Raw genomic sequence first — 24955 nt, forward strand, 5'->3', positions numbered from 1 at the left:
TCCCTGCTATTGTAGCAGCAGCCTCACATCACTGCCACTCTTGCCACCGACTACAGGTGGAGTGGGACTCTAAACTGGGCACTCTAAGGGAAATACTCTGTGTGAACTCTACTGCAAGAACCTTTGCATTTGAGATGGACCCTGTGGCACTGCATGCGTGGGGCTGTTGTACAAGTTAGCAAACCAGGATTTGTCAGTCAACACATGGAACGCCTGCTTGATGGAAGGAGCTCCATCAATAAGTTTTAGTTGAGTCTCCCTGTCCCTAACTGTAGTATGGCAGTAGCCTTCTAACTAGTCTCTTCTACCAATTCACCTGCCCCCATGCTGCCACCAGGTTTTCTATAACATTAACTATGGGGTAAGGTCTAAGCCCCTGAACACGGCCTTCAAGGCTGTTCACCATGTGGCTACAAGGACCCCTTTCCACCTGAGCTTCTTCCATGTCCTGCTGAACATCTTAACTTTTAGCCTTGTTGAATCCCTTGCCAGTCCCTGAGCATGCTGCGTACTTCCAGACCTCAGGGCCTTTGCCCACTTACCATACTCTTCGTGCCTTCTTTTCTCTCCCCTCACCTGGTGAACTCCTATCCATCCTTTGAGGCCAGGCTTGCATGCCCAGTGAAGCCTCACTCGCCCTTTTGGTTCCCACCATCTCCCCTACTTGCTGAGTTCCCTCCTTCTTGATGTTCTTTTTTTGTGTGTACCCCTGTTTTAGCTCATTGTGGTGTTGTGATTTTTTGTTTGTTTGTTAGTGTCTGCTGAATTCCTCAAGAGAAGCTCTTGAGTCTCTCCCAGAGTTGTATAGCACAGAGCTTGGCAGATTCCAATAAATGTTGTATGAACCTGTAAATGAATGAATATGGAAATAGGAAGTTCAATATGAACTAGGTCAGCTATGTCTTAGGAGGAAGAGGGATTTTGGGTATTTGAGTCAAACATAAAGACTTATATGAAACAGAAAGAAAGGAAAGTATCCCTGAGCTTTTACTTGCTAGAGTAGAAGATAAAGGTATTAACTTAGAGAAAAGAGACAGAAAGACTATATGGGCATGAGTAACAATGGATTTTCAGATTTAAACATTTACAATGCATATGTAACCTTCACTGAATACTCAGGCACTGTGCCAAGTACTTTACATGCATAATCTCATTTCATGCTCTTAGCAAAACCATGAGGTAGTTACTCAATTTCCCCAAATCTGAGTTTACCACAATTGAGATAAGTAAGAATTAGGTAGATGTATTAGTCTGTTTTCACAGTGCTGATCAAGACATACCCGAGATTAGGAAGAAAAAGGTTTACTTGAACTTATAGTTCCACATGACTGGGGAGGCCTCAGAATCATGGCAGGAGGTGAAAGGCACTTCTTATATTGCGGCAGCAAGAGAAAATGAGGAAGAAGCAAACAGCAGAAACCCCTGATAAACCCATCAGATCTCATGAGACCCACCCACCATCATAAGAACAATATGGGAAAGACGGGCCGCCCTGATTCAACTACCTTCTCCTGGGTCCCTCCCACAACATGCGCAAATTCTGGGAGATACAATCCAAGTTGAGATTTCCGTGGGAACATAGCCAAAGCATATCAATAGGACAGGGGCTGAAGTGGAGAGGAGAAGGGCATTCTAGGCAGAGGAATCTGCCTGAGTACAAAGGCCCTGAGGCAGAAAAGAACTTGGTATGTTGAAGAGGAAGAGAGAAGGCCAGGGGACTGAAAGATTGGGCACAAAGGGCAAATAGGACAAGATGAAGCCACGGAGAGAGGTGGAGGCCCCACTACGTAGATCTTATAGGCCACATTAAGGCCTCGGTCTATTATCCTAAAAGCACATTAAGGTTTTGGTCTTTATCCTAAAAGTGACCAAATCCATTGAAGAAAGGCTGGAGGTAGAGAGGGAGGAGAATAGGAGCTTTCTAGTGATAGCATGAATTTGATTTTTGCATTCCAAAGAAGAATTGATTTGAAAATATTGGAAGGGGGAAAAGTGACATAGGGGCTGGTTTCAGAGGCAGTTGTGATTGTCCAAGTCAGAGATGATGGGATTTTTAACTAGTGTGGTGGCAGTGGAGATGGAGAAGTATTGGTGAATTTAGAAGTATTGGGCTGGTAGAATGGATAGGGCGCAGTGATGAGATGGAATGGGGCGTGGGGGAAGGCAAGGTCAGGGTGATGGCCAGTTTCTAGCTTGAATAGCAGGAGAATTGAGGTGTTGTCTCCTCAGGGAATACTCAGGCAGTGGCAGAGTTTCCAGGTGGGAATGGGGGTAACTCATGGGGACAGGGCTCCGTGGAAGCCTGCCATCATGTATTCTTCCTATGGGGGAGGGTGCTGTGGGCTTACAACCTTATCATGATCGTGGTTTTGACAGTGCACCCCAAGCTTTCAAAGACAGACAACGACTCGAATCAGCATCACTGGCATTTGTGCCTCTCTTATATTCCTTGTTGATATTTTTATGTATCCTATTATGGAGTACTTTCAGGATCCAAAAGGCTTGGTCCTGGAAACTGCAATGTAAGATTCAGTGGCATTTTATCCATTCATTTCCCTGAAAAGCCAATCTACAGCAGCCGCCTTCATTCAGAAGGGAGAACATAAGAGAGTCAAAGCGAAGGGAACAGGCAGTGCAGCGGAAGTTAGAATCTGTTAAGTTGTGTTCCTGCCAGAGCAGACTGCACTAGGCAACTCGCTTTGGTGCTGGGAAGAAATGTTTGGAGGTTGAGGGAAGAGGAAGAGGAAGACCTGAGGGCTGGAGTTCATTTTCCTGTGATCTGGACTGGTAGTGGGCACCTTGGCCCGGAGGTGATTCCTATGGGATTGTTGAGCATATAACCTGATTTTTGGCAAAACAGGGAACAGAGGTGTGTTGGATTAAGAAATTGAGGCTAAACATGGTGGTTCATGCCTGTAATCCCAGCAGTTTGGGAGACTGAGGCGGGAGGATCACTTGAACCCAGGAGTTCACGACTGGCCTGGGCAACATAATGAGACTGCATCTCTACCAAAAAATAAACAAAATTAGCCGGGCATGGTGGTACATGCCTGTAGTCCCAGCTACTTGAAAGGCTGTGGTGGGAGGATCACTTGAGCCTGGAATGTCAAGGCTATAGTGAACCAAGATCACGCCACTACACTCCAGGCTGGGTGATAGAGAAAGACCCTGTCTCATTAAAAAAAAAAAAAAAAAAAAAAAAGGAAATTGCCCACCAACTTGGTTGACATGCTATAGGCTCTTAGTGCTGGAATGGAATTCAATCCAACTACCTTGCTCCCTGCAGAATATAAGTCACAGAGCTTGGTTCATAGTGGGACCACAAATACAGTCCACTGACCGACTGATCTAGAGTAGTGAAAAGACTTGCCCCAAGTCTCACAAAGAATTATTGCCTGAGCAGGGAACAGAAAGAACCCACTACACTATGCTGCCAAGTGACAAGCTAATAAACACAAGGTGTTTTTCCTCTTTGGTAGTAGGACCCAAGACATGAAATATGAGCTTGGCAGAGAGTTCCACATTGTGTTAAAAGGACAAATAGATTCATATAGGGATAGTAAGTGCTCACTCTGAGCCCAAGTGTGAATGATTGGATTCCAGCTTGACTACTGAAATTTGCTACATTGGGAGATGTGTCTACAAAGGGAGCTATAAGCTTTTTCATGTTTGGTTGATTTGTGTGAATATTACAGTTAGTGAATGTGTGGGCAAGATGTTTTGCTAATTCTCAGGCAGCAGAGTCTTATAAAGTAATAATAATACCAAGGAAAAGAATCCTGTCCATTTGTGTAACTTTTTAACTGCTTACAGAACTCTTTCATACGTGTGTATTAATAATACTACCTAATTTGAATTTACCACAATTCTTAGGTAGATTCCATCAATCCCAGTTTACGGGTGAGGAAACAGATGAGGTTAATGCCTTGAGGCAGGACTGGAACTAACCCAGAACTCATTTTTTCAAATTGGAATTTGAGTATGAAATAGCCTTACTGGACTGAGGGTATCTGCATATTCCAACATTAACTGCTTTCAGGCTTGCAATCCATTATTAAGCCATTAGGCAATGATAATGATTTTGTATTTTCTTCTGAGGCTTTTCCTGAAAGTTTGCTGGACTCAGCATTCGAGAAGGTACTTTGCTGGAGCCCCTTTCTTATGTCTTGCCAGCCTCCATCTATCCTCAGAGGCAGAGAGGATCTTCTGAAGGATTTATTTGGAAGCTTGACCAACAGACAAGAGGAACTGATAGTAGTGACCTAGAGGGTTTGCTTGATGTGCACCATAAAAATGAAACTCATTCAAACAATCAGACTCTGATTGTTGACCGCCTGGAAAATCTGATCTCAGTCTCTCTTGTAGAATGGATTGGGATTTGCTTTGAAAATCTTTGTAGAGTCTTACAAGGTTAAAAAGAAAAGAACACACACACACACACACACACACACACACACACACACACACACACCACGCCTGCAGTCAGATCCTTCTTGTTTCTCTTTCTTGCCTTTCCAAAAATCAATTGGCAAGAATTTGCAAAGTTGCCAGAATGAGGTCATGGGTAATAACTCACATGGTTTTCAGAAACATAAATCACTCAGCCTGATGTAGTGGCTTTGCATCCTGTGGCAAGTCTTAGTAGGCAGTAGCTGCGATGTGCATAAAATATTTGGATGACATAGTGGCCTTGGATATTCTTCCATGTGGCATTCTTATCAGAAGGTCAAGGGAATTCATCCTGCATCCTATTAATGTCACATGAATGCACACATGGCCAGAGGCACCCTCTCAATGAAAGTTACCGGCCCTGGCCCTGGCTTGTCATTTTAGTGTGAGTTAATGGGGTCAAGGTGGAGACAGCTGTGGCAGAGTAGGGGCTGCCCTGCTCTGGGTTTGAATCAAGCAGGGCCAGCAGTAGCTAGAGAGATTTGCTGGGAAGGTTTCCAGAGTCATAAGCTGGAGGTGATATGGTTATTGTTTATTATTAACATAAAAAAATGAATCTGGATGTATTTTGTCAGATCTTATGTTTTTCATATTGTTTTACACTGGGTCTCTAATCACATTTTTGCAACCTTTCTTATCCCTGCCTAACCCCTGGGGAGAAATGGGGTTGCCATAACTAGAGGAGATCTCACTGTGGTATGATCCAGTAACCACTTTCCCAGGGCCAGTAGATATTGAGTATTTAAAAAAAAATTTACTATCTCTCCCTTTATTAGAGGAGTACTGACTATTATATGGAATATTTGGAAAATATAGAAAAAAAGAGTGAATACTTAGTAGAGGAGTTGGCAACCTATGGCCCACAGGCTAACCTAGCCCATTACCTGTTTTTGTAAACAAAGTTTTATTGGAACAGATATGTGTGTTCATCTCTGTATACATATTCTATGGCTACTCTTGTTGGATAAGTATAGAGTTAAGTAGTTGTTAACGGAGATGGTATGGCCTGCAAATGTTAAAACGTTTACTATCTGGCCTCTTATGAAAAAAGGTTGCCAAGCCTTGACTTAGCACATAGGTGCTCAGTGAATATTTACTGATGAAATTAATTTTTATCTGTAATCCTACCACCTAAAAATAACCATGATTAACATTTTGGTGTATATTCTTCAATCTTGTCTCTGTGTATAGGTAGCTATCATTGCATTTTAGGAGGGAAACTCTACATCCTATTTTTGTAACCGACTTTTGTCATTTAACAATACTTTATGGGCATTTTCCAAGGCTATTTGTGTGCAACATGAATCTTACATCACATAGGAATTTATTGTGTGGATGTGGCAAAATTATTTAAACAATGCTCTGCTGCTTCATAGGTTATATCTAAGCTTTTACTTCTATAGACAATGCTGTGATAAGTCTCCCTGCACATACATTTGTGTGTGTGTGTGTGTGTGTGTGTGTGCACCTCTGAGCCTAGAAGGAAAATCATTCCATTTTATATTGCTAATTATTGTTTCACTTAGGCATGCCATACCATTGCACTACACTGGGATTTCTTTGAGGGCAAGGATGCTGTTGCGTATGTATTTCTATCAGCTCCTCCTGCCTTCTAACACAGACATAGTAGGTGATCATTAAATGCTTGAGGTGGTGGTGTATGATAGAATGCCCCTCTTCTTCTCTCTGCTGGTCTAGCTCATGCAAGTCTTGCTTCATGAGGCCTCAGCTGACTCCTTTACAACACATTGCCCTTTCTTCTTCTAGTCATCTTATTTTTGATACCACTCCCCTTTTAGACTATACTCTATATTCTTCAGAGCTTTAGACTGCACTCTATAATTCTTCAGAGCTTTCAGAGTGGTGCGACGTACATTGTATTAATTTCCCATGGCTGCTGTAGCAAATTGCCACACACCTGCTGACTTAAAACAACACACATTTATTCTCTGACAGTTCTGGAAGGTAGACATCTGCAGTCAGCCTCACCAATCCAAAATCAAGGTGTGACCAGAGCCACATTCCCTCCAGCAGCTCTAGGGGAGAAACTGTCCCTTGTCTGGTGGCTGCCATCATTCCTTGGCTTGTGGTTGCATTACTGCAATCTCTGCTTCCATGGTTACACCTCCTCCTCTTCTGTGACAATTATCCTTTTTTTCTCTCTTTCTCCTGTAAGGACACTTATAATTGCATTAGGATCCACCCAGATGATCCAGGATAATCTCATCAAGATCCTTAATTTTAATCACATCTGCAATGTCCTTTTTTGCCATTGAAGATAATATTCATAGATTCCAGGGATTATGAGCTAGATATCTTTTGGAGGTCATTATTTAGCCTATCCCATATAACATTTCATTTATTCATTTAAAAAGATTTGTCAGGAACCAACCTGGTGACAGGCACTGGTGCTGTGCTAGCTGCCTTTTGTAACAGGACAGAAAGGACTTGAATATGAAGAACTGTGGACAAAAGAGTTGAACACCGGCCAAGCAGCTGGGAGACACAAGTGCTGGTACAGCTTTGGGGTGTGGCTCTCTGTTCCTCAGTTTCCCTTCTTGTGAATTAAGAGGTTGGGCCAAACGCTGTTTCTTGAAGTTGAGGGATGAGCATTACTGATGGTACAGGTTGAGTATTCTTTATCTGAAATACTTGGGACCAGAAGTGTTTCAAATTTTGCAGTTTTTGGATTTTGGAATACTTACTTATTCATCATAAGACATCTTGGAGATGGGGCCCAAGTCTAAACATGAAATTCATTTGTTTCATAAACACCTTTTATGCATAGCCTGAAGGTTATTTCCTACAGTCTTTAAAATAAACTGTGTATTGTGTGTCTAAGTTTTGACTGTGATCTGTTCTATAAGGCCAAGGGTGGAATTTTCTGCTTATGGCCTCATGTGAGTGCTCAAAAATTTTGGATTTTGGATTTGAGATTTTCTGATCAGGGATGCTCAATCTGTTTATATACAGGATGATTTTAGGTGATCCTCAAAGACAGAACTAAATAACATCAACTCACGACAACAGATGGTTCTTTTCTTTATAGTCCTCCTTCAATCCTTCCTGCCTTCAACCTTTTTGATTACCTCAATGAGAAAGTTGCTGTTAGGTGCTGGCCTGTCTTCAACACTTGCTTGAATACTTGCTAAACTCCTTTTATATTAAAAATCAGGCCTCAGACTGCAGAAGCTAGGAAGAATTTAATAACATAATTTGGTGTTCGTTGTGTTTGTTTCTATAGCTACATTCAATTAGTGGCACATTTGTGGGGGGGGGGTTCCATTTATGATGATACCATAAAATATCCCAGGTAAAAAGTGAGGTGATTTAAAGAAGTATATTATACAAATATACAGCAGGTAGTTTTTAGAAGGAGTACATTGTAAAGATGGCTGTGAAGTTTGGGAAAGATTTAGATGTTTCCAGCAGATCCCCAGTTCTCTGACTTCTATTTTAGTTCTGGGAGGAAGGTAGGATTAAAAACATAAAGAGAAAATCATCAGTCAGAGGACACAGCTGGAAATTCAGCATTAATGAATTCTGATCTCTTCTCATTTAAATGCATCTGATCCTTCAGGGACCATTGGGCAGCAAAACCGTGAATATTAATCTCGTGTTGGAATTGATCACACCCAGCCAGCTTTAACTCAGAGCCTCTGATAGAAGGAGGCGTGGCCTCACTCTGGCTGTTCTTTGCATTTCATGGAACATCTGGAAGGGGTGGAGGCAACTTCTGTCTGACTTCTTTATGGGAGGGAATGGCTATTATTTGGACACAGCACAGATGCTATGGGGAAGCCCTCTCCCCCTCCCATTCTGCTTGCTGCTGCCTGCTTCCTATTCAGAGGCACTGGTTTAGCAATCTGGGTAGGGGTAGTTAGGGGGCTGTGGAGCTGGATTTCTGCTTTCAGACCACTGTACGAAGTGGGACTCCTTTCTTTAATTTCTCCAGTCATGCATGTATATCCAACATGAATTCCCTAGTGTGTTGGGGACCTTATTTACTCTTACACAGAAGAGAATTTTCCTGGTTAACAGCATCACCATTATTAAATAACTCTTCCCCCCTCCCCCAAATACTAGCCAATATACTGTACTTCCATTTTGGAGGAGCCGGTGGTGGTGAGAATCAGTGGGGGGGATATGCCAGTCATTTCATCCAGCACTGCTTTCCCAGCATATGTGTTCCCCCATCCCCTAGAAAGCTGCAAGCAGATAGAATTTGATTCAGGGAAGCCTTAGGATTTGATCTGCTTTGATTCTCTGTGCTAAGCCTGGCCTTCACTACCCTGAATAATTGTGAGATGGTGAAAGACAGCGTAAAATCCTGGCTCACTTGGTATAGTACATATGGCGGGCACTCATCTCTCTGGCAACGGGGTACAAGACTTGGGGCCAAAAGATATCTTAATATTTACATGAAATTAGGCATGTCACTTCACCTCTCTGTGGCTCAGTCTCCTCCGCTGCAAAATAGAATAATAGTAGTAACTCCCTCCTAAGGCTGTAGCATAGGTTCAAGGAGACAATTCAGGGGAAGCACACAGCTCCAAAATGTCTGCTCTTACTCCCTCCATCCTGCAGATGGGAAAACCAAGCCCCAGAGAGGTTAACTGACTTGCTGAAGGTCACACAGCTAGTCAGCGTCAAAGTCAGGCTGTGAACTCAGCCAAGTCTGATCCCAGATTCAGCTCTCGGCATAAATAGGCAGCACCCAAAAGGCCTATGTATCAGGGCTGAGAAGGTAATGAGACTTGAAAAAGAACCCCATTCTGGGGCAGACTGCCCAGGAACGGTGGGGATCAGGGATAGACCCAGGAAACGCCTGGCAGAGTCTCCGGAGGACTCTGGCGTCAGGCAGGCCCAGGTTCCAATCCTGTGATTCAGGCAGCCCTTTTCCCTTCTCTTAGTCCTCAATTTCCTCATCGTAAAAGGGCGCGGCACTCACTGCCTCCTGTAACGCGGTGTTATTTAATAATTGAGGATGGCCGCTGACCAGCCTGGCTTGGTAAAAGTTAGTAAAGGATGGCCTGATGTCACTGCTAGGGGTCTTGGACGAATACAGGAAGGGGAGAGGGAGAGAATACAAGGTCCCAGGAGCCGGCTCCGGTCTGCGAAGAGGGAATCTGAAGAGACGACTTCAGAGCCCGCTCTTAGCCACCCCAGTGGCTGCACATGGTGCGTGGGGCGGGCGGGGCGCTCGGGGTCCCAGCCGGCCACGGTTGCCGTGGCAACGGCGTGCAGCGGCTGACCCCTGCTCCATACCTGCTGCCCCCACCCCCTGCCACCAGGCACTGGGGGCGTGGATCCCGGGGGATCCTCCGGCCGCTGGGGAAAGCCACCTCTCGATTAGGAGGAAGGGCGGCGATGGGGAGCCCGTGCCTGGGCCGCGCGAGTCTTTTGTGCAGAGCCTAGAGAAAGGAGCTAGGGCTGCGGGGAGGCTGTGCGGGGAAGGGGAACCAGGGCAGAGAGGCTGGAAGAAGGTGGCCAGTGACACAGCCCTTCTTGCGGGGCTGTGGACGCGGGGCACGAGATGGCGCCTGGGAAACACCTAGCTCGGTGCCCAGCGTGCCTGGTGCTCACAGTCCGTGACTGCAGCAGCCGCCATGGCTCATTTCTTGCGACCCTGCAGTGCCCCCGGCACCACGTGCATACCACCCCTGACCCTTCTAACAACCCCAGGGGTAAGGTGTTATTCCCCATTTTACAGATGAGAAGACAGAGACTCAGCTGAAGCCAATTCCCCAAAGTTGAGAAAACCAGATTTGGAGCCTAGGCTGGCTGTCCTTAGGGCTTGTGAGCGCATGCCCTTCCTCTGCGCTATGCCGCCTCTATATAGATGCTGTTCCCTGAGGGTCCACCAGGTGCGTGGCACATCACTTGCATTATTTCCAGTCTGATCTTGGCAAAAACCCTGCAAGATAAGAATAGTTACTTGCACAATAATAATAATAATAATAAAGAATAGTTGCTTGCCTTTTGCAAATCGGGACAGCTCAGAGAAGATATTGAGTTGACTGCCCAAGGCCTCACACTGCGGATCCAACAGAGACAATAATCAACCCTATGAGAGTGGCCACAGAGTTCAGGCTCTGCCAGGTCTATCCACCGGGTCACATCATCTCCTCTAGCGCTGGGTTGGAGAGCAAGGGACCCCACCAGGATGCTGGGTTTTGGGCTGGGAGCAAGGACACTGATTCTCCATCATCATGTTTACTTGAGGGGAGGGGTTCGAAGACTCCATTACACTGCTCCAGTTGGAGACGTTGTGCACAAATTCGGAGTAATGAGATAGTGCCATTCCTGCCTTTCAGGACCATATTTGCCTTTTAAGGAGATGAGAAATGGCCACAGAAAGAAGTTATAATACACAGTAATCATAGCTAAACTTTATAAAGCCTCTAACACAGTGCTGTCCCATAGAAGTTTCTGCAGTGATGGAAATATTCTGCACTGTCCTGGATGGTAGCCACAAGCCACATGTGCCTTTCACACTTGAAATTTGGCAAGTGCAACAGAGGAATTAATTTTTTATTTTAATTAAGTGCAAATAGCCACATGTGGCTAGTGGCTACTGTGTTGGGCAATAGGGTGCTAATATATGGAAAGCACTATGCCGGGAACTTCCTTTGCATTAAAATGTATTATTCTCATAACAGTATGAGGTAGAGATTATCATTCCCATTTGACAGAGGAAACTGAGTCCCAGGTTGCCCACCTGAGCATGTAGCAGGGACAGGATTTGAACCAACGGGCAGGTGAACCCAGAGCCCGCTACATTGTGCTATGAAGCTGAAGTTTCTCTCCTCAGAGGAGGACCTGAGGTCAGGGTCAGGATGCACTGGGATGCATAGAATGGCAGGCAGGCTGGTGCTCTGTGTGGATGGCACAGAGATGACATGGGAGGTGGAGACAGGAGGTAGAACAGGACATGATCCTTGAAAGAGGATGCAACAGGACCGCCAGAGAATGCCCCTGACTTGGGCATCAAGTGATGTTAGTTCCTGTCTGCCTGTTACTCTTGGTTTGAGCCCTTTCTTGGTGGTCCTGGGCAAGTCATTTCCCCTTCCTGAGTCTCAGTTGCTTCATCCGTAGAATAGGAGTGGCAATACTACCAATGTCATAGGATGTCACAATAATCAGATGTGATTGTGCGTAGATGTGATGAGACGTTGGCTGTAACATATCAGGAGGTTTATCTTTATCAGCTCCTAAAAATTTACACTGGGAAAGTAGCAGCTGCCCCTGTGGAGCAAAGGGTGCAAGTGCTCACTTGATTTTGGTTTTCAGGAAGTATACAGACTGTGAGTGGAGCTTTGCCTTCCCAGGAGGTGCCAGAACAGTTACTGCATTTTCAGGACACGGTCCAAAGATTAGAATTGGGTGGGGTCTTCCCAAAGCTACATTTGAAATCACTCTTTGCAGTCATACCCTGGCTCCTCTTACTAACCCAGGAAAGCCGTCTGGAGGCAAGGGGCAGAGGCCTGCGAGGGCAAGTTGTTGGCATTCCTAACGGGTCAGACCTACTTACCAGAGCTATAGGATTTGCATTGGATTTATCTGCCTTTTCTCCTTTTTTTATGATGAAAATTTCAAACATTCCAAAAGTAGAAAGACTAGTATAATAAGCCCTTTCCTGATATCTAGCACTAAACCAAACTTCAGTGATTAACTCAAGGCCAGTCTTGTTTTACTTAAAACCCTACCACTCTCCATCTCCAAACCCAAAGTTATTTTGGAGCAAATCCCAGCATGTCTGCTTTTAAATAGTTCCTACTCGCTCCTAAATTTTTCATCATAGTATAAATTGGTAAAATTTCAAGGGAGGGCAGTTTAGCAGTTGTGATATCCTTATGTGATTTTGCTTTAAGAACTTATTATACAGATGATATTCCTGCACATGTGCAGAATGAAGCATTGCTGCTGATAGTAAAAGATTATAAATGATCTAAATGTTCAGCAGAAGAGACTGGCTAAAAAAATTTTACAGTGGAATTCTAGGGTGCCGTAAAAGGAATGAGGAAGTTCTTTATATAATGATATGGACTGATCTCCATGATGTATTCATTTTTTTGTTTGAGATAGAGTCTTGCTCTGTTACCCAGACTGGAGTGCAGGGGCGCAATCTTGGCTCACTACAACCTCCACCTCCCGGATTCAAGCAATTCTCCTGCTTTAGCTTGCCGATTAGCTGGGATTACAGGTGTGCGCCACCATGCCCAAGTAAGTTTTTTTTAATTTTTGGTAGAGACAAGGTTTTGCCATATTGGCCAGACTGGTCTCAAACTCCTGGCCTCAAGTGATTTGCCTGCTTTGGCCTCCAAAATTGTTGGGATTATCGGTGTGAGCCGCTGCACCTCACCTCCAGGATGTATTCTTAAAAGAAGAAGATAAGGTACAGAACATTGTGACTAATATGCTATAATATGTATAAAAACAGAAGAAATGATATATGTAACATTCTATATATGTAAATTCTATATATAGATATTCTAATATATAGATATATAATATAAATATTATGATATATATAACATATAATATGTTTTAGATACATGCCATTATTTCTGAAATGAGGCACATGATCATGGTAGTTCGGTTGTCTTGCTAGAGAGGTACTAGGTGACTGATAGACAGAGATGGGAGTGAAACTTTACATACTCTTTCTACCCTTTCAGTTTTGTATATGATATTTTTAAAAATCCCTGTATTTCCTATTTAAAAATATAATTCCTTTTTTTCTGTAAGCCTAAAACTGCTCTAAAAATAAAGCCTGTTAATTTCAAAAAGGGTATTTACCCAAATGCGTTGAAAACATGTCCATACAAAAACCTGCACACAGATGTTCATAACAGCTTTATTCGTAATGAGCAACCAACATGTCTTTCAGTAGGTGAATGAATAAACAATCTATGAACATTATTCCACAAGATGGAATATTATTTAGTGACTGAAAGGAGCTACGAAGCCATAAAAAGACATGGAGCCCTACATACATATTGCTTGGTGAAAGAAGCCACTCTAAAAAGTCTACTTACTTTATGATTCCAGCTGTATAATATGCTGGGAAATCCAAAACTATAGAGACAGTAAAAAGATTAGGGATTGCCAGGGCTTGAGGTGAGTAGGGAGGAAGGATAAGGGGAAGAATAGGTAGAGGACGAGGATTTTTAGGATGGCACAACTATTCTGTATGATACTGTGATGGTGGACACATGACATTAGATATTGGTCAAAACCCATAGAATGTACAACACAGAGGATGAACTCTAGTGTACGTGACAGACTTTGATTAATTATAGCTATCAGTATTGGCTCTTCAACTGTAATAACCACTATGGAATGCAAGATGTTAATAATGGGAGAAACTGTGCAGGGGAGAGGGGATATATGGGAACTCTCTAATTTCTGGTCAATTTTTTGGTAAACCTAAAACTGCTCTAAAAATAGCTCACTAATTCAAAAAAAGAGAGAGAATTCCTAATTACCTTTGATCTGAAGAATCTCCCTAATCTTGCTGGTGAGGTTGTAGCTGTGAGGGGCAGTGGGAAGTTTGAGGAATCTTGCTCTCCATAAGGTGGGTCACATGGGCTGTTTGCCATGGGTGGCAGCCTGGGGGCATGCAAAATGATTTTTAGTGAGATGGTTGCTTGGCGAGTGGGAAGGAGTGTTACGGGGATAGGTAGGAAGACTGTATATTCTTGAGCTTTGAATGTCAGAGGAGTTTGACTTGGATCCTATAAGCAATGGGGAACCATGGAGAATTTTACTAGGAGGGTGACACAGGGAGATTGGTGCTTTAGGAGACCTGAATTGAAAGATCAGTTCCTACTGCTGGGCGCAGTGGTTCACACCTGTAATCCGGCACTTTGGGAGGCCGACGTGGGTGGATCACTTGAGATGGGGAGTTCGAGACCAGCCTGGCCAACATGGTGAAACCCCATTTCTACTAAAAATACAAAAAATTTAACTGAGTGTGGTGGCACGCATTTGTAGTCCCCAGCTACTTGGAGGCTGAGGTGGGAGGATAACTTGAACTGGGAAGGTGATGTTGCAGTGAGGTGAGATCATGCCACTGCACTCCAGCCTGGGCAGCAGAGTGAGACTCCATCTCAGGAAAAAAAAAGGAAGAAAAGAATTAGTTCTTCCCCTTCTCTGAGCCTCATGCCCCTGTCTATAAAACCAAGAGGCGGCACCAGGCAATCAGTGAGGTCATCTTCAGCTTTCAGGTGTTGAGTTCAAAGCCTGTCCCAACTTTCCAACTGCTTTCCCTCCCTGCCCTGTCCCCTTTTAATTTTTCTGCCACTCAACGCTGTGTTATGGCTGGAACTGTCTCCCCAGGGGGAATGTCTGCTGAATGAAGTCTGTGCCTTGGGAACAATTCTGTTTTATTTTATTTTATTTTTCTCTCTTTGAAATCTTCAAGGAGAAAACTCAAATCTGTGCCAGTTTGTAGGCTCCTAGCAGCAACTTGGGTGGGAATTAGAAATAACAAGATGGGTAATCAAATGCCCTCAGGGCTCCAGATCAGGGCAGCCTTCAGAGGATGCTTTGCCAGGGCCATTTCCTGCTAGAAAGACTTGATTCTGGGCCCTGCAAATTGCTGGAGGGTTCCATGCACGGCCTAGCCTGGGAGGCTCCAGCTGGTTGTATGAACTGGGAGAGGTTGTTCTGCTCCTTCCAAATCATCTGCTGTCATCACGATGTGATTTATGAGCTTTTCCTCTAAAATATGAGAATCTTGTCTCCTGATTATGCTCTGTAATGGAGGAAGGCAGTGGCTACAGCTTTTCTAATAAATAATATCTCTTTAGATCACCATCTTGTCACAACAAGAATGCAAGAGGTTGAATACAGATGGATTGAAAGTGTGTTTTTTGTTTTGTTTTAATATGGAAAACAAGGATAATTCATGAAATACAGACCAAGAAGTTCCTATAGGGGCCTCAGTCTAGCATTTTCATCATGTTAAGAGCATTGTGGTAAGCTTCTGAGGGACTTGGGTTTAATTGCTGGCTCTGCTAGCGTCTTCCTCTTTAGTGGCCACTTCCTTGTCTGTGGGGAAAAAGTGGGGAAACACTAGTAGCACTTACGGTATTGTTATACTTTTATAACTATGTGTTGATATGACGAGGCTTGGTCTGGTGGGAATGATGGTACCTCACTACAATTCAGTTCAACAGGTAGAGCACCTAAGAGGGGACCTGAGTAGTTTGTTAGAGTTCGGAGAACAATGTGTGACCTTGGATGAGTCCCTGATTTTGGTTTACATAAAGCCTTGGTTTCTTCATCTGTAAAAACCATGCTATTGTACATCCATGTTGAATGTGTGTGTGTGTGGAGGGGGGTTGAGTGGTATGTGTAGTATGTTTTGTGTTTTGTATGTATGTGTGATATGGTGTGTGTGTGCGTGTGTGTGTGTGTGTGTGTATGCCAGCTGAGGCTCCCATAATCACAACATTTAATGCACTTGGGTAAAAGCACCTGCTAATGGGAAATAGTAGCCTGGGCGTGGTGGCTCATGCTTGTAATCCCAGCACTTTGGGAGACTGAGGTGGGCAGATCACCTGAGGTCAGCTGTTCAAGACCAGCCTGACCAGCATGGTGAAACCCTGTCTCTACTAAAACTATAAAAATTAGCCAAGTGTGGTGGCTTATGCCTGTAATACCAGCTACTTGGGAGGCTGTGGCAGGAGAATTGCTTGAACCCAGGAGGCAGAGGTTGCAGTGAGCCGAGATGGTGCCACTGCACTCTAGCCTGGGTGACAGAGCAAGACTCCATCTCAAAAAAAAAAAAAAAAAAAGGTGGGGGGGTGGGGAAATAGTAGTTTGCTATACAGATAGATATTTATATCCTGATGACCTATTATGTGCTGGGAGAATCTGCCCTCAGAATTTGAGGAGATAAGGCAGAGATGGCATGCATACATGAAGGAATGAAAACTAACACCAAAAAACCCAAACAGAACAGCACTAGGCAATCTGAGATTTACTGTACGTGCCGTGGGAGTTCAGAAGAGGGTCACCAGGGATGGCAGCCCAGGACTTTCTGGGAGGAGCAGCACTTCATGTGGGCTCTGAAGCAGTGGTTTTCAACATTTTTTTTTTTTTCTTATCTACCCTCTACATGAACTTTGGGAACAAAAATATCTCTTCTGCTTCATACATTTCAAGTTGACGTGTAAAATGTCTCATTCTTTAGTTTGTGCTAAATAAAAGAAAATATTTTATTCTAAGTTTGGTTAGTTACAAAAGATATAATTGTGGCCATGTTTTAAATATTGACATTGTAGTGTAGCATTATACCATACTACTCTCTTAAAACTGTATCAGAATGTTGGGGGATAGGATGGGCGGGGTGGCTTACCTCTTCAGTCCCAGCTACTTAGAAGGCCAAGGCAGAAGGATTGCTTGAGCCTAAGAGTTGAAGACCAGCCTGGGTAACATAGAGATCCCTGTCTCAAAAAATTCTTGAAAATGTATCAAATAGAAACTAACATAGCAGTTTTTAATTTTGTCTTTTTATTGAAGCCTCACTTTTATGTAGTAGAATACATAAATATTAAGTGAGCAGCTTAATTAATTTTTATCAGTGTCCCTACCATCCACATCAAGGTGTGGAACATCTCCAGTATTCAGAGGGCAGGCTTATTCCCTGTCTCCGTCAATACCCATCAAAGGTGACCACTTTTCCAGCCTCTATCACCATAAACTAGTTTTGCACAACCTCATTTGTTCTGGCTTCTTTCATAAACACAAGGTCCGTGGGTTTCAAGCATGTTACTGTGGGGAGCAGTAGCATTCCGTTTTCATTGTTGTATATTATTCCACTCAATATCTCACATTCAAAAAATCCATTCTATGACATTTAGGGTCATTTCTAATATTTGGCTATAAAGATACTGTAAGTATTCTTGTATATATTTTTTGGTGAACATAGGCACTGATTTTTTTTGTGTATGTATCCATGAGTGAAATTGCCTGGTCATAGAATAAATACCATAATACATTGGTTTCTACCATCATCTGTCAAAAATTACCTGAACAAGTCCAGTGTTTTACACTGTTCTTTCTTTGCCTTCTTGAACTCCTAATTCCCTTTCACCTGCTTCGTAAAATTTAATCTTAACATATTTTGTGTTTGAAAGTTTTAAGATTATCATTCTTTTTTAACTCTATGTATGTATGTAAACTGAAATGGACATTTAAATTTTTTCCTTTGAACTCTAAGGATCCTCCTTTTATATTGATTTGTGTATCACTACAGTGATTACTAATACACAGTTTATCAAAATAACATTATTGTTTTACACATTTGATAAATCATTAAACAGAAAGCATAACTTTGCATGGGAAATGCTTCTCATAATGAGATGGGCGGGATGGCTGATGGCAGTGCACAAGGACCACCTGGGAGATCTTGATAAAATGCAGATTCTGATTAGGATGGTATTGGCTGGAGCCTGAGACTTTACTCTGCAGCTCTTTTAGCTTTATTAAGGTATTATTGAAATGCTCCCAAAATGTATACGTTTAATTTATGCATCTTGATGAGTTTGGATGATTCTGTGTTTCTTTTTCCTTCCTCCCTCCCTCCCTCCTTCCCTCCATTCCTCCCTCCCTCCCCTCCCTCTTTTCCTCCTTCCCTGCCTTCCCTTCCTTCCCTTCGTTCCTCCCCTTTCCTTTCCTTCACCTGCCCCTCCCTTTTCCTTCCTTCCTTCCTCCTTCCTTCCTTCCTTTTCTTTCTTTTCCTTTTTTTCCTCTCTTTTTTTTTTCTTTTTCCATTCTTTTTTTTTTTTTCTCTTATAGGAGTTCCCTGTAAGCATAATGGTATGGTCATGGCTCACTGAAGCTTTGAACTCCTGGACTCAAGCAACCTCAGCCTCCCAAGGAGCTGGGCCTAGAGGCATGTGCCACCATGCTCAGCTAATTGCTTTTTAATTTTTTTACTAGGCATGAGGTCTTGTTTTATTGTGTAGGCTTCTACATTTTTAACAAGCCCACTGGTGATGCTGATGCTGCTGGTCCATGGACCACATTTTAATTTTTTTGAGACAGAGTCTTGCTCTGTCATATAAGCCAGAGTGCAGAGGCACAATCATGGCTCACTGCAACCTGGTCCTCCTGGGCTTAAGCAGTCCTTCCACCTCAGCCTCCTGAGTAGCTGGGAACACAAGCCCATGCCACCACACCTGGCTGATTTGAAAACCATTTTTTTTTTTTTTAAAATAAAGATGAGATCTCCCTGTTTTGCCCAGGCTGGTCTTGAGCTCCTATCCTCAAGTGATTCTTCTGCCTCAGCCTCTTAGAGTGCTGGGATTACAGGCATGAGCCTCATGGACCACACTTTGAGTAGCAAGGGTTTATGATCCCTTAATTAAAGGAAGATTTGCTAATACCAACTTTTCAAAAACATTTTTTATTATTGGAAGAGAATCTAACTTTGTACATTTATTTATTTATAAATGTATGGAGTCCAAGTGTAATTTTGTTACATGCATAGATTGTATGATGGTGATGTTTAACTCCAGCTTCCAGCTTTTGAACTGTTGCCCTGGTTGCCTAGACCTGTTGAGCAATCAGTATTTTCTGAAGTGTGGTATCTGAGGGTTCATACATGGATTCAAGGTGATTTAAAGTAGGACACATGGCCTTATATAACACTGAAACCCAAGAGGGAAGAGCATGCCCTTCTCGGCCCTCTCTCAGTCCTAACTACACACGGAGAAAGTCACACTGCCGTTTTCCTTTGGTTGATAACGAGCCAGCAGCTTGGGCTTGGGGCCTATGGTAAACAGTCATCTCTAGATACAATTTTACAATGTTTTTGTTTTCATTGAATTATTTCCCAGGCTGCAAGGAGTCCTAGTTTTTCACTTTACTATAGTGATAGGAAACTTTGCATTTTAAGCAAGATCATCTCCCTAAGAAAAGCGAGTCAGTTCGCTAGATCATATGGAAGAAATAAGAATGCTTGGGGCATGTGGATATGGGAAAAATTATGGTGGTGACATGCAATGATTCAAGTTTTGGAAACATCTGGTTAGACCAATGGCAGAAAAGAGCAAGAGTGAATCTTTGGGCCAATGCTCTGCCAAGCAAGGTCTGGGCTCTGGCTGAACTCAGAGAGGCTCTGGGTGGTGGTAGGAGGGAGCTGCCTGAGTTGCAGGGCCTGGGCCAGGAGCAGAATGGACCCCATTGCCTCCATCCACCACCGGTCTCATGCTCCCACCCTTGTGTACCCGCAGAGATCCGTACGCAGCTGGTGGAGCAGTTCAAATGTCTGGAGCAGCAATCAGAGTCGCGACTGCAGCTGCTTCAAGACCTCCAGGAGTTTTTCCGCCGGAAAGCTGAGATTGAGCTCGAGTACTCCCGCAGCCTGGAGAAGCTGGCTGAGCGCTTCTCCTCCAAAATCCGCAGCTCCCGGGAGCACCAGTTCAAGTAAGAAATTGGATATGGGTGCACAGAAATGGGAGGCAGCACTGGGGTGGGTAGACAGTTGGTGGCAAAGCAGAAAGGAAGCTGGCCTCATTGGAGGCAGAGGGAATGTCTTCAAGGCCCTGGCTCTGCAGGTTACTTATACCTCCAAGCCTCAGTCTTCCTCAGAGGTAAAGGGAAGCTAGAAAGAGATCCTCTGCAGAAGTTTCCTGAAGGGAAAAAATGAGCAACCCAAGAAGAGTGTTTGTCACAGACAATTGGTACTTGATCAATCGTTGCTGTCGTTATTATTATCCTACCAAGCACCAGCACTGAACTAGCCTCCTGTGCCCTAATGAGACCCCTACCTCCCTTCAGGACATCCTGTTCCTATCCAGTTGTCTTTCATCTGGCTGTCAGCCAGTCTTCTTCTGAATTCCTTTAGCATAGTGAATTTTTTCTCCATGGAACTGATGCTCAAACATTCCTCTTCCTTGCTCCCCTGGAGGACCTCCATGACCAGGCTCTTTCCGTGCCTTATTTACGTATTCACGATGCACAAACTGTCCCCTGTCCTGATTTCTCATACCCCAACCTCTGAGTTCATGGAGGCACCATCTGCTAGGGCACTGACTTGGCAGGCCCTGAATCCTCCAGCTACAAAACCTTCTGCGCTTAGAACTCCTCGGCTTCAGCTCATTAAATTCAGAAAGGCAGGAAGCAGCAAATCTCACTTGGACTCTGCCAACCATGCAGGACTCCACTCGGCAGGTCCCCCTGCCAGCACTGTCTCTTTCAGCCATGCTTCCTGGACTCTCCCCTTTCCTTGGGTCATTTCTCCAGCCAGTGGCCCTCAACACCAGGAGACAAGTGACTTGCTTCATCTGCCCTGTTTCTCTCTCTCTCCCCTCCCCCAACCCTTTCTCTCTCCTCCACCCCATGTGTATATATGTGTGTGTGTGTATATATATACACACACATACACACACACACACACACACACACACACACACATACATGTGTGTATTTTTTTTGAGACAGAGTCTTGCTCTGTCACCCAGGCTGGAGGGCAGTGGTGTGATCTCAGCTCATGCAACCTCTGCCTCCTGAGTTCAAGCGATTCTCCTGCCTCAGCTTCCTGAGTAGCTGAGATTATAGGCACGTACCATTACACCCAACTAATTTTTGCATTTTTTGTAGAGACAGGGTTTCACCATGTTGGCCAGGCTGATATTGAACTCCTGACTTAAAGTGACCCACCTGCCTCAGCCTCCCAAAGTTCTGGGATTACAGATGTGAGCCACCACACCTGGCCTCTCTGTATATATATATATTTTAATTGTGACAAAGCACACATAATGTAAAATTGACCATTTCTATCATTTTTAAATGAACTAAGCACGGTCACATTGTTGTGCAGCTGTCACCACCATCTCCAGTGCTTTTTTCATCTTCCTCAATTGAAATTCTATCTCCATTAAACATGAACTCCCCATTCCCTGCCACACCTTCCAGCTGCTGGCAACCACCATTCTACTTTATGTCTTAATAATTTGACTGATGTAGATAGCTCACATAAGTGCAGTTATACAATATTTATCTCTTTGTGACTGGCTAACTTCACTCAGCACAATGTCTTTGAGGTCCATCCCTGCGGTAGCATGTGTCAGAATGTTCTTCCTTTTTAAAGCTGAGTAATATTCCATAGTGCAGATGGACTACATTTTGTCTGTTCATCTGCTGGTGGACACTTGGGTTGTGTCCATCTTCCTGTGCACAGTTTTTCCATTCCACTCTGGCCAGGAGCTCTCTTCCTTTAAACTCCCCTAAACCCCTCCCTTAGTCCGTGCCACAGCATCTAAACACTAACTTATGTGCCTTCTCTTGGCATGTGGGGATAAGAAGTTGCTGCATTACACATTTGCAAATACCATGCTGCTTTTTCCACCCAATCTCTTCTATTCAATCTTTTGCTGCAGGAGGAAGCCTCTACTAAGAATATTCACCCAGACATAGTCTAGACCCTTTCACCTACATCTTCTCTCTTTTTTTTTTTTTTTGGACACATATTTTGGAGAAAATTTGTACTTTTTCAAACAACAAAGGTAAAATGCTCATTGTACGCAATTTAGAAAGTACAGAAAAGGGAAAAATATCTTTTGTAGTCCTACTACTCATAACCATGGCTCAAATTTTGGAAACTTCTCTCCCCTGTCCTTTTTTTTTTTTTTTTTTGGGATGGAGTTTTACTCTTGTTGCCCGAGCCGGAGTGCAATGGTGTGATCTCAGCTAACCGCAACCTCTGCCTCTGGGGTTCAAGCGATTCTCCTGCCTCAGCCTCCCAAGTTAGCTGGGATTACAGGCATGTGCCACCACACCCGGTAATTTTGTGTTTTTAGTAGAGATGTGGTTTTTCCACGTTGGTCAAGCTGGTCTTGAACTCCCAACCTCAGGTGATCTGCTCACCTTGGCTTCCCAAAGTGCTAGGATTATAGGCAGGAGCCACCGTGCCCGGCCTTGTCCCCTGTCTTTTAAGAATAAAAACAAAGTTAATGTATTGAAAGCATTCACTGAGCACTTACTTTGTGCCAGGTGGATATGACTACCCCATCATAAAGATGAGGATGGTAAAGCTCTGAGAAAGCAGCTTGTCCAAACATGTCTATGAACCCACATTGGAAACAGACAGAATTGAACCTTCTACTCTTGTTCTGCCTCCTTGGCCTGGGATAAGAAAGGGTCTAGTGCAGCTTGAGAGTATTTGTGGCACCTGGACTCTCCCTGAAACCACAGGCACAGACATCAGCGCAAAAACCCATGACTCTGGCTGAGCGGACACTGGAGCCACCACATCTCGGCCTCTCCTCAGAGGCAGACAGGGCCGTCTCCTGCCCGTTCCTTCCTCTTGGTTAGGAATCAGCTCTCTTCCCATTCTTAGTGTGCACATGGGGAGATGAGAAAGGCATGGATTGAGGGAATGGGGGGGCACCCTGTTCCCTTGCATCACCTATAATGAGCTTGGCCAAACCCTCATGGGTTCATTAACTGAGGCCACCAGACGGAACGGGAGCCCCAGCTGGCAGCCGGGCCACGCAGGCTGCCTGACACACTATGAAAGTCTAATTAGAGTGCCGGCCCAGGCCAGTGCAGCTGGAGGGGGCCCTCTGCACAATGCTAATGTGATGGCAGAGCCATCTTGGCTTCTGGAAGCGCAGAGTCTCTAGGGGCAGGCTGGACTCACCCTTTGACCCTGAGGCACTGACTGGCCTCGGGTTGCCTCTTCCTTGGAGCTCAGCACGCACGGCCTGTACTGCTCTCTGCTCCCTTCATTTGGGTTGTTCTGAGAAGCCTTGTCTCACCGTCGTAAAGATTCTTGGTTTAATAATGTCCATCTACCTGCCAAGTAGCCCCTCAGTGCCTTGAGGGCAGAGACCAGGACTTGTCATTTTATTCCGACTGCAGCAGTGGATCCGGTGCTTGGCAGAGCTGGGGTGCGTGTGCATGGATAGGAGGGAGGAAGGAGGGAAGAAGACAGGAGGGAAGGAAGGGAGAGGATTGATTTGGTCTATCCAGTCCACTTTAGCTGAGAGATTTGCCTCAGAGATGGAACTGATTTGCCCAAGATTTTGTGGCAAATTAGGGGCAGAACTGAGATGGGAACTCAGGTCCTTGGCTCCGAGTCTATTGCTCCTCCTTGTGCTCCATGGGCTGTGTCTCCCTAAGGCCCCAGCTGTTCCCTCCCTACCTGGGCAATGGAAGAATGTGCTGCTGCCCAGGAGCAGGCACTGTGCTGTGTTCAGGGCTAGACTCACCTGGGCTGAGTTCCATGCGGCATGTGATCCAAAGAAAGGCTCACATGATGGCTCTGAAGGCTTCCCTGGGGCAGGGTTAACATTTAGAGAACAATATCATCATATTTCTTTTCTAACAACACATATTTCAATTCTAACAAACCTTTCTTCAAAGGACTCTGACATCCTTGCTTTCTTATAAACCTGATGACAACCCAGGGTAGTACAGAGGGAATCAGTGGTTTTATCTCAGGCAAACTAAGCAACAGAAAAACTGAGCAACAGAAAAAAACTGAGCGGCTTATTTTAACAAGGACACAATGAGCTGTTGAGCATGAAAACCCAGGGTTCTTAACTTCCAGCTCAGGCTTCTCTCTCCAAGAAGCCATGTGGGACTTCATTTGTTTGAAACGCGTGCATCGAGGACCTCATATTTTCCTGGGCTGTACTCAGTGCCAAAGACACAAAGATAAATGAGGCATGGTTTCTGCTGCCAGATATTGAGAGACAAGAACACGGCTTGGGGAGGCCTGGTAGTTGGTATGGCTGTGGGGGGCCCAATCCCATAGCTGTGCCCTTTGAGTCCTGCACCTGCGTGCCATCAGCCCATAGCATTGAGATGTTATGTCCACCGAAAAGCTTCCTTGATTCCCACGTGGGGCCTCCCTCTGTGCTCATCACACTCTGATGTACTTATTTATTTGCTTATTCTACCAGTATTTATTGAGCACCTACCATGTGCCAGACCCTGCCTGGGTGTACAGTGGTGAACAAGATAGACTTGGTTCCTGCTATGGTGAAATTTACAGGGAGAGATGAAGAATAAAACATTAAAAAGCAGCTAAAACAAAGACCAGCTGTAATCCAATGATTGCAATGATGGAAATAAATAGGAATCTGGGTATCTATTCCTGTATAACTGCAGTGCCACCAAAGTTAGTGTACCTTGTGGTTTAATGGATTGAGGATTTGGACAGGGCTCAGCTGGGTGATTTTTCTGCTGTATGTGGTGTTGATGGCTCAGTGATATTCAGCTGGCAGAGGGCCTGGTCTGGAGGGTCCCAGACAGCTTTACTTGCATGCCTTGTTCCTCCATGGGACAGTGAGTAGGCTGGGCCCTGCTGGGCTGCCCTCCTCTCCATGTAGTGTCAAGGGCCTCCTGCTTCAGCTGGGCATCAGACTTCCAACACAGTAGCTTGGGGCTTCCTCTTAATTGCTAGGCCTGGAGCTGGCATAGTATCACCCCCCGACCCAGATGTTATTTGCCAAAGCTGTCTCAGCCCTAGCTCAGCTAT

General features: G+C 44.4%; 1 protein-coding gene across 3 annotated transcripts in view; it reads left to right on the forward strand.

Annotated features, from left to right (window-relative positions):
- The window catches only part of SRGAP3 (SLIT-ROBO Rho GTPase activating protein 3), a 260739-nt gene that overhangs the window by 104898 nt on the left and 130886 nt on the right, over positions 1–24955 (forward strand). For all 3 annotated transcript variants that reach the window (XM_003927107.4, XM_003927108.4, XM_010337846.3), the window contains exon 2: positions 19701–19893. In XM_003927107.4, the coding sequence (XP_003927156.1) occupies positions 19701–19893 (193 nt within the window). The remainder of the gene's footprint in view (positions 1–19700; positions 19894–24955) is intronic.

Source organism: Saimiri boliviensis, chromosome 8 (genome assembly GCF_048565385.1).
Source record: "Saimiri boliviensis isolate mSaiBol1 chromosome 8, mSaiBol1.pri, whole genome shotgun sequence".
NCBI lineage: Eukaryota > Metazoa > Chordata > Mammalia > Primates > Cebidae > Saimiri > Saimiri boliviensis.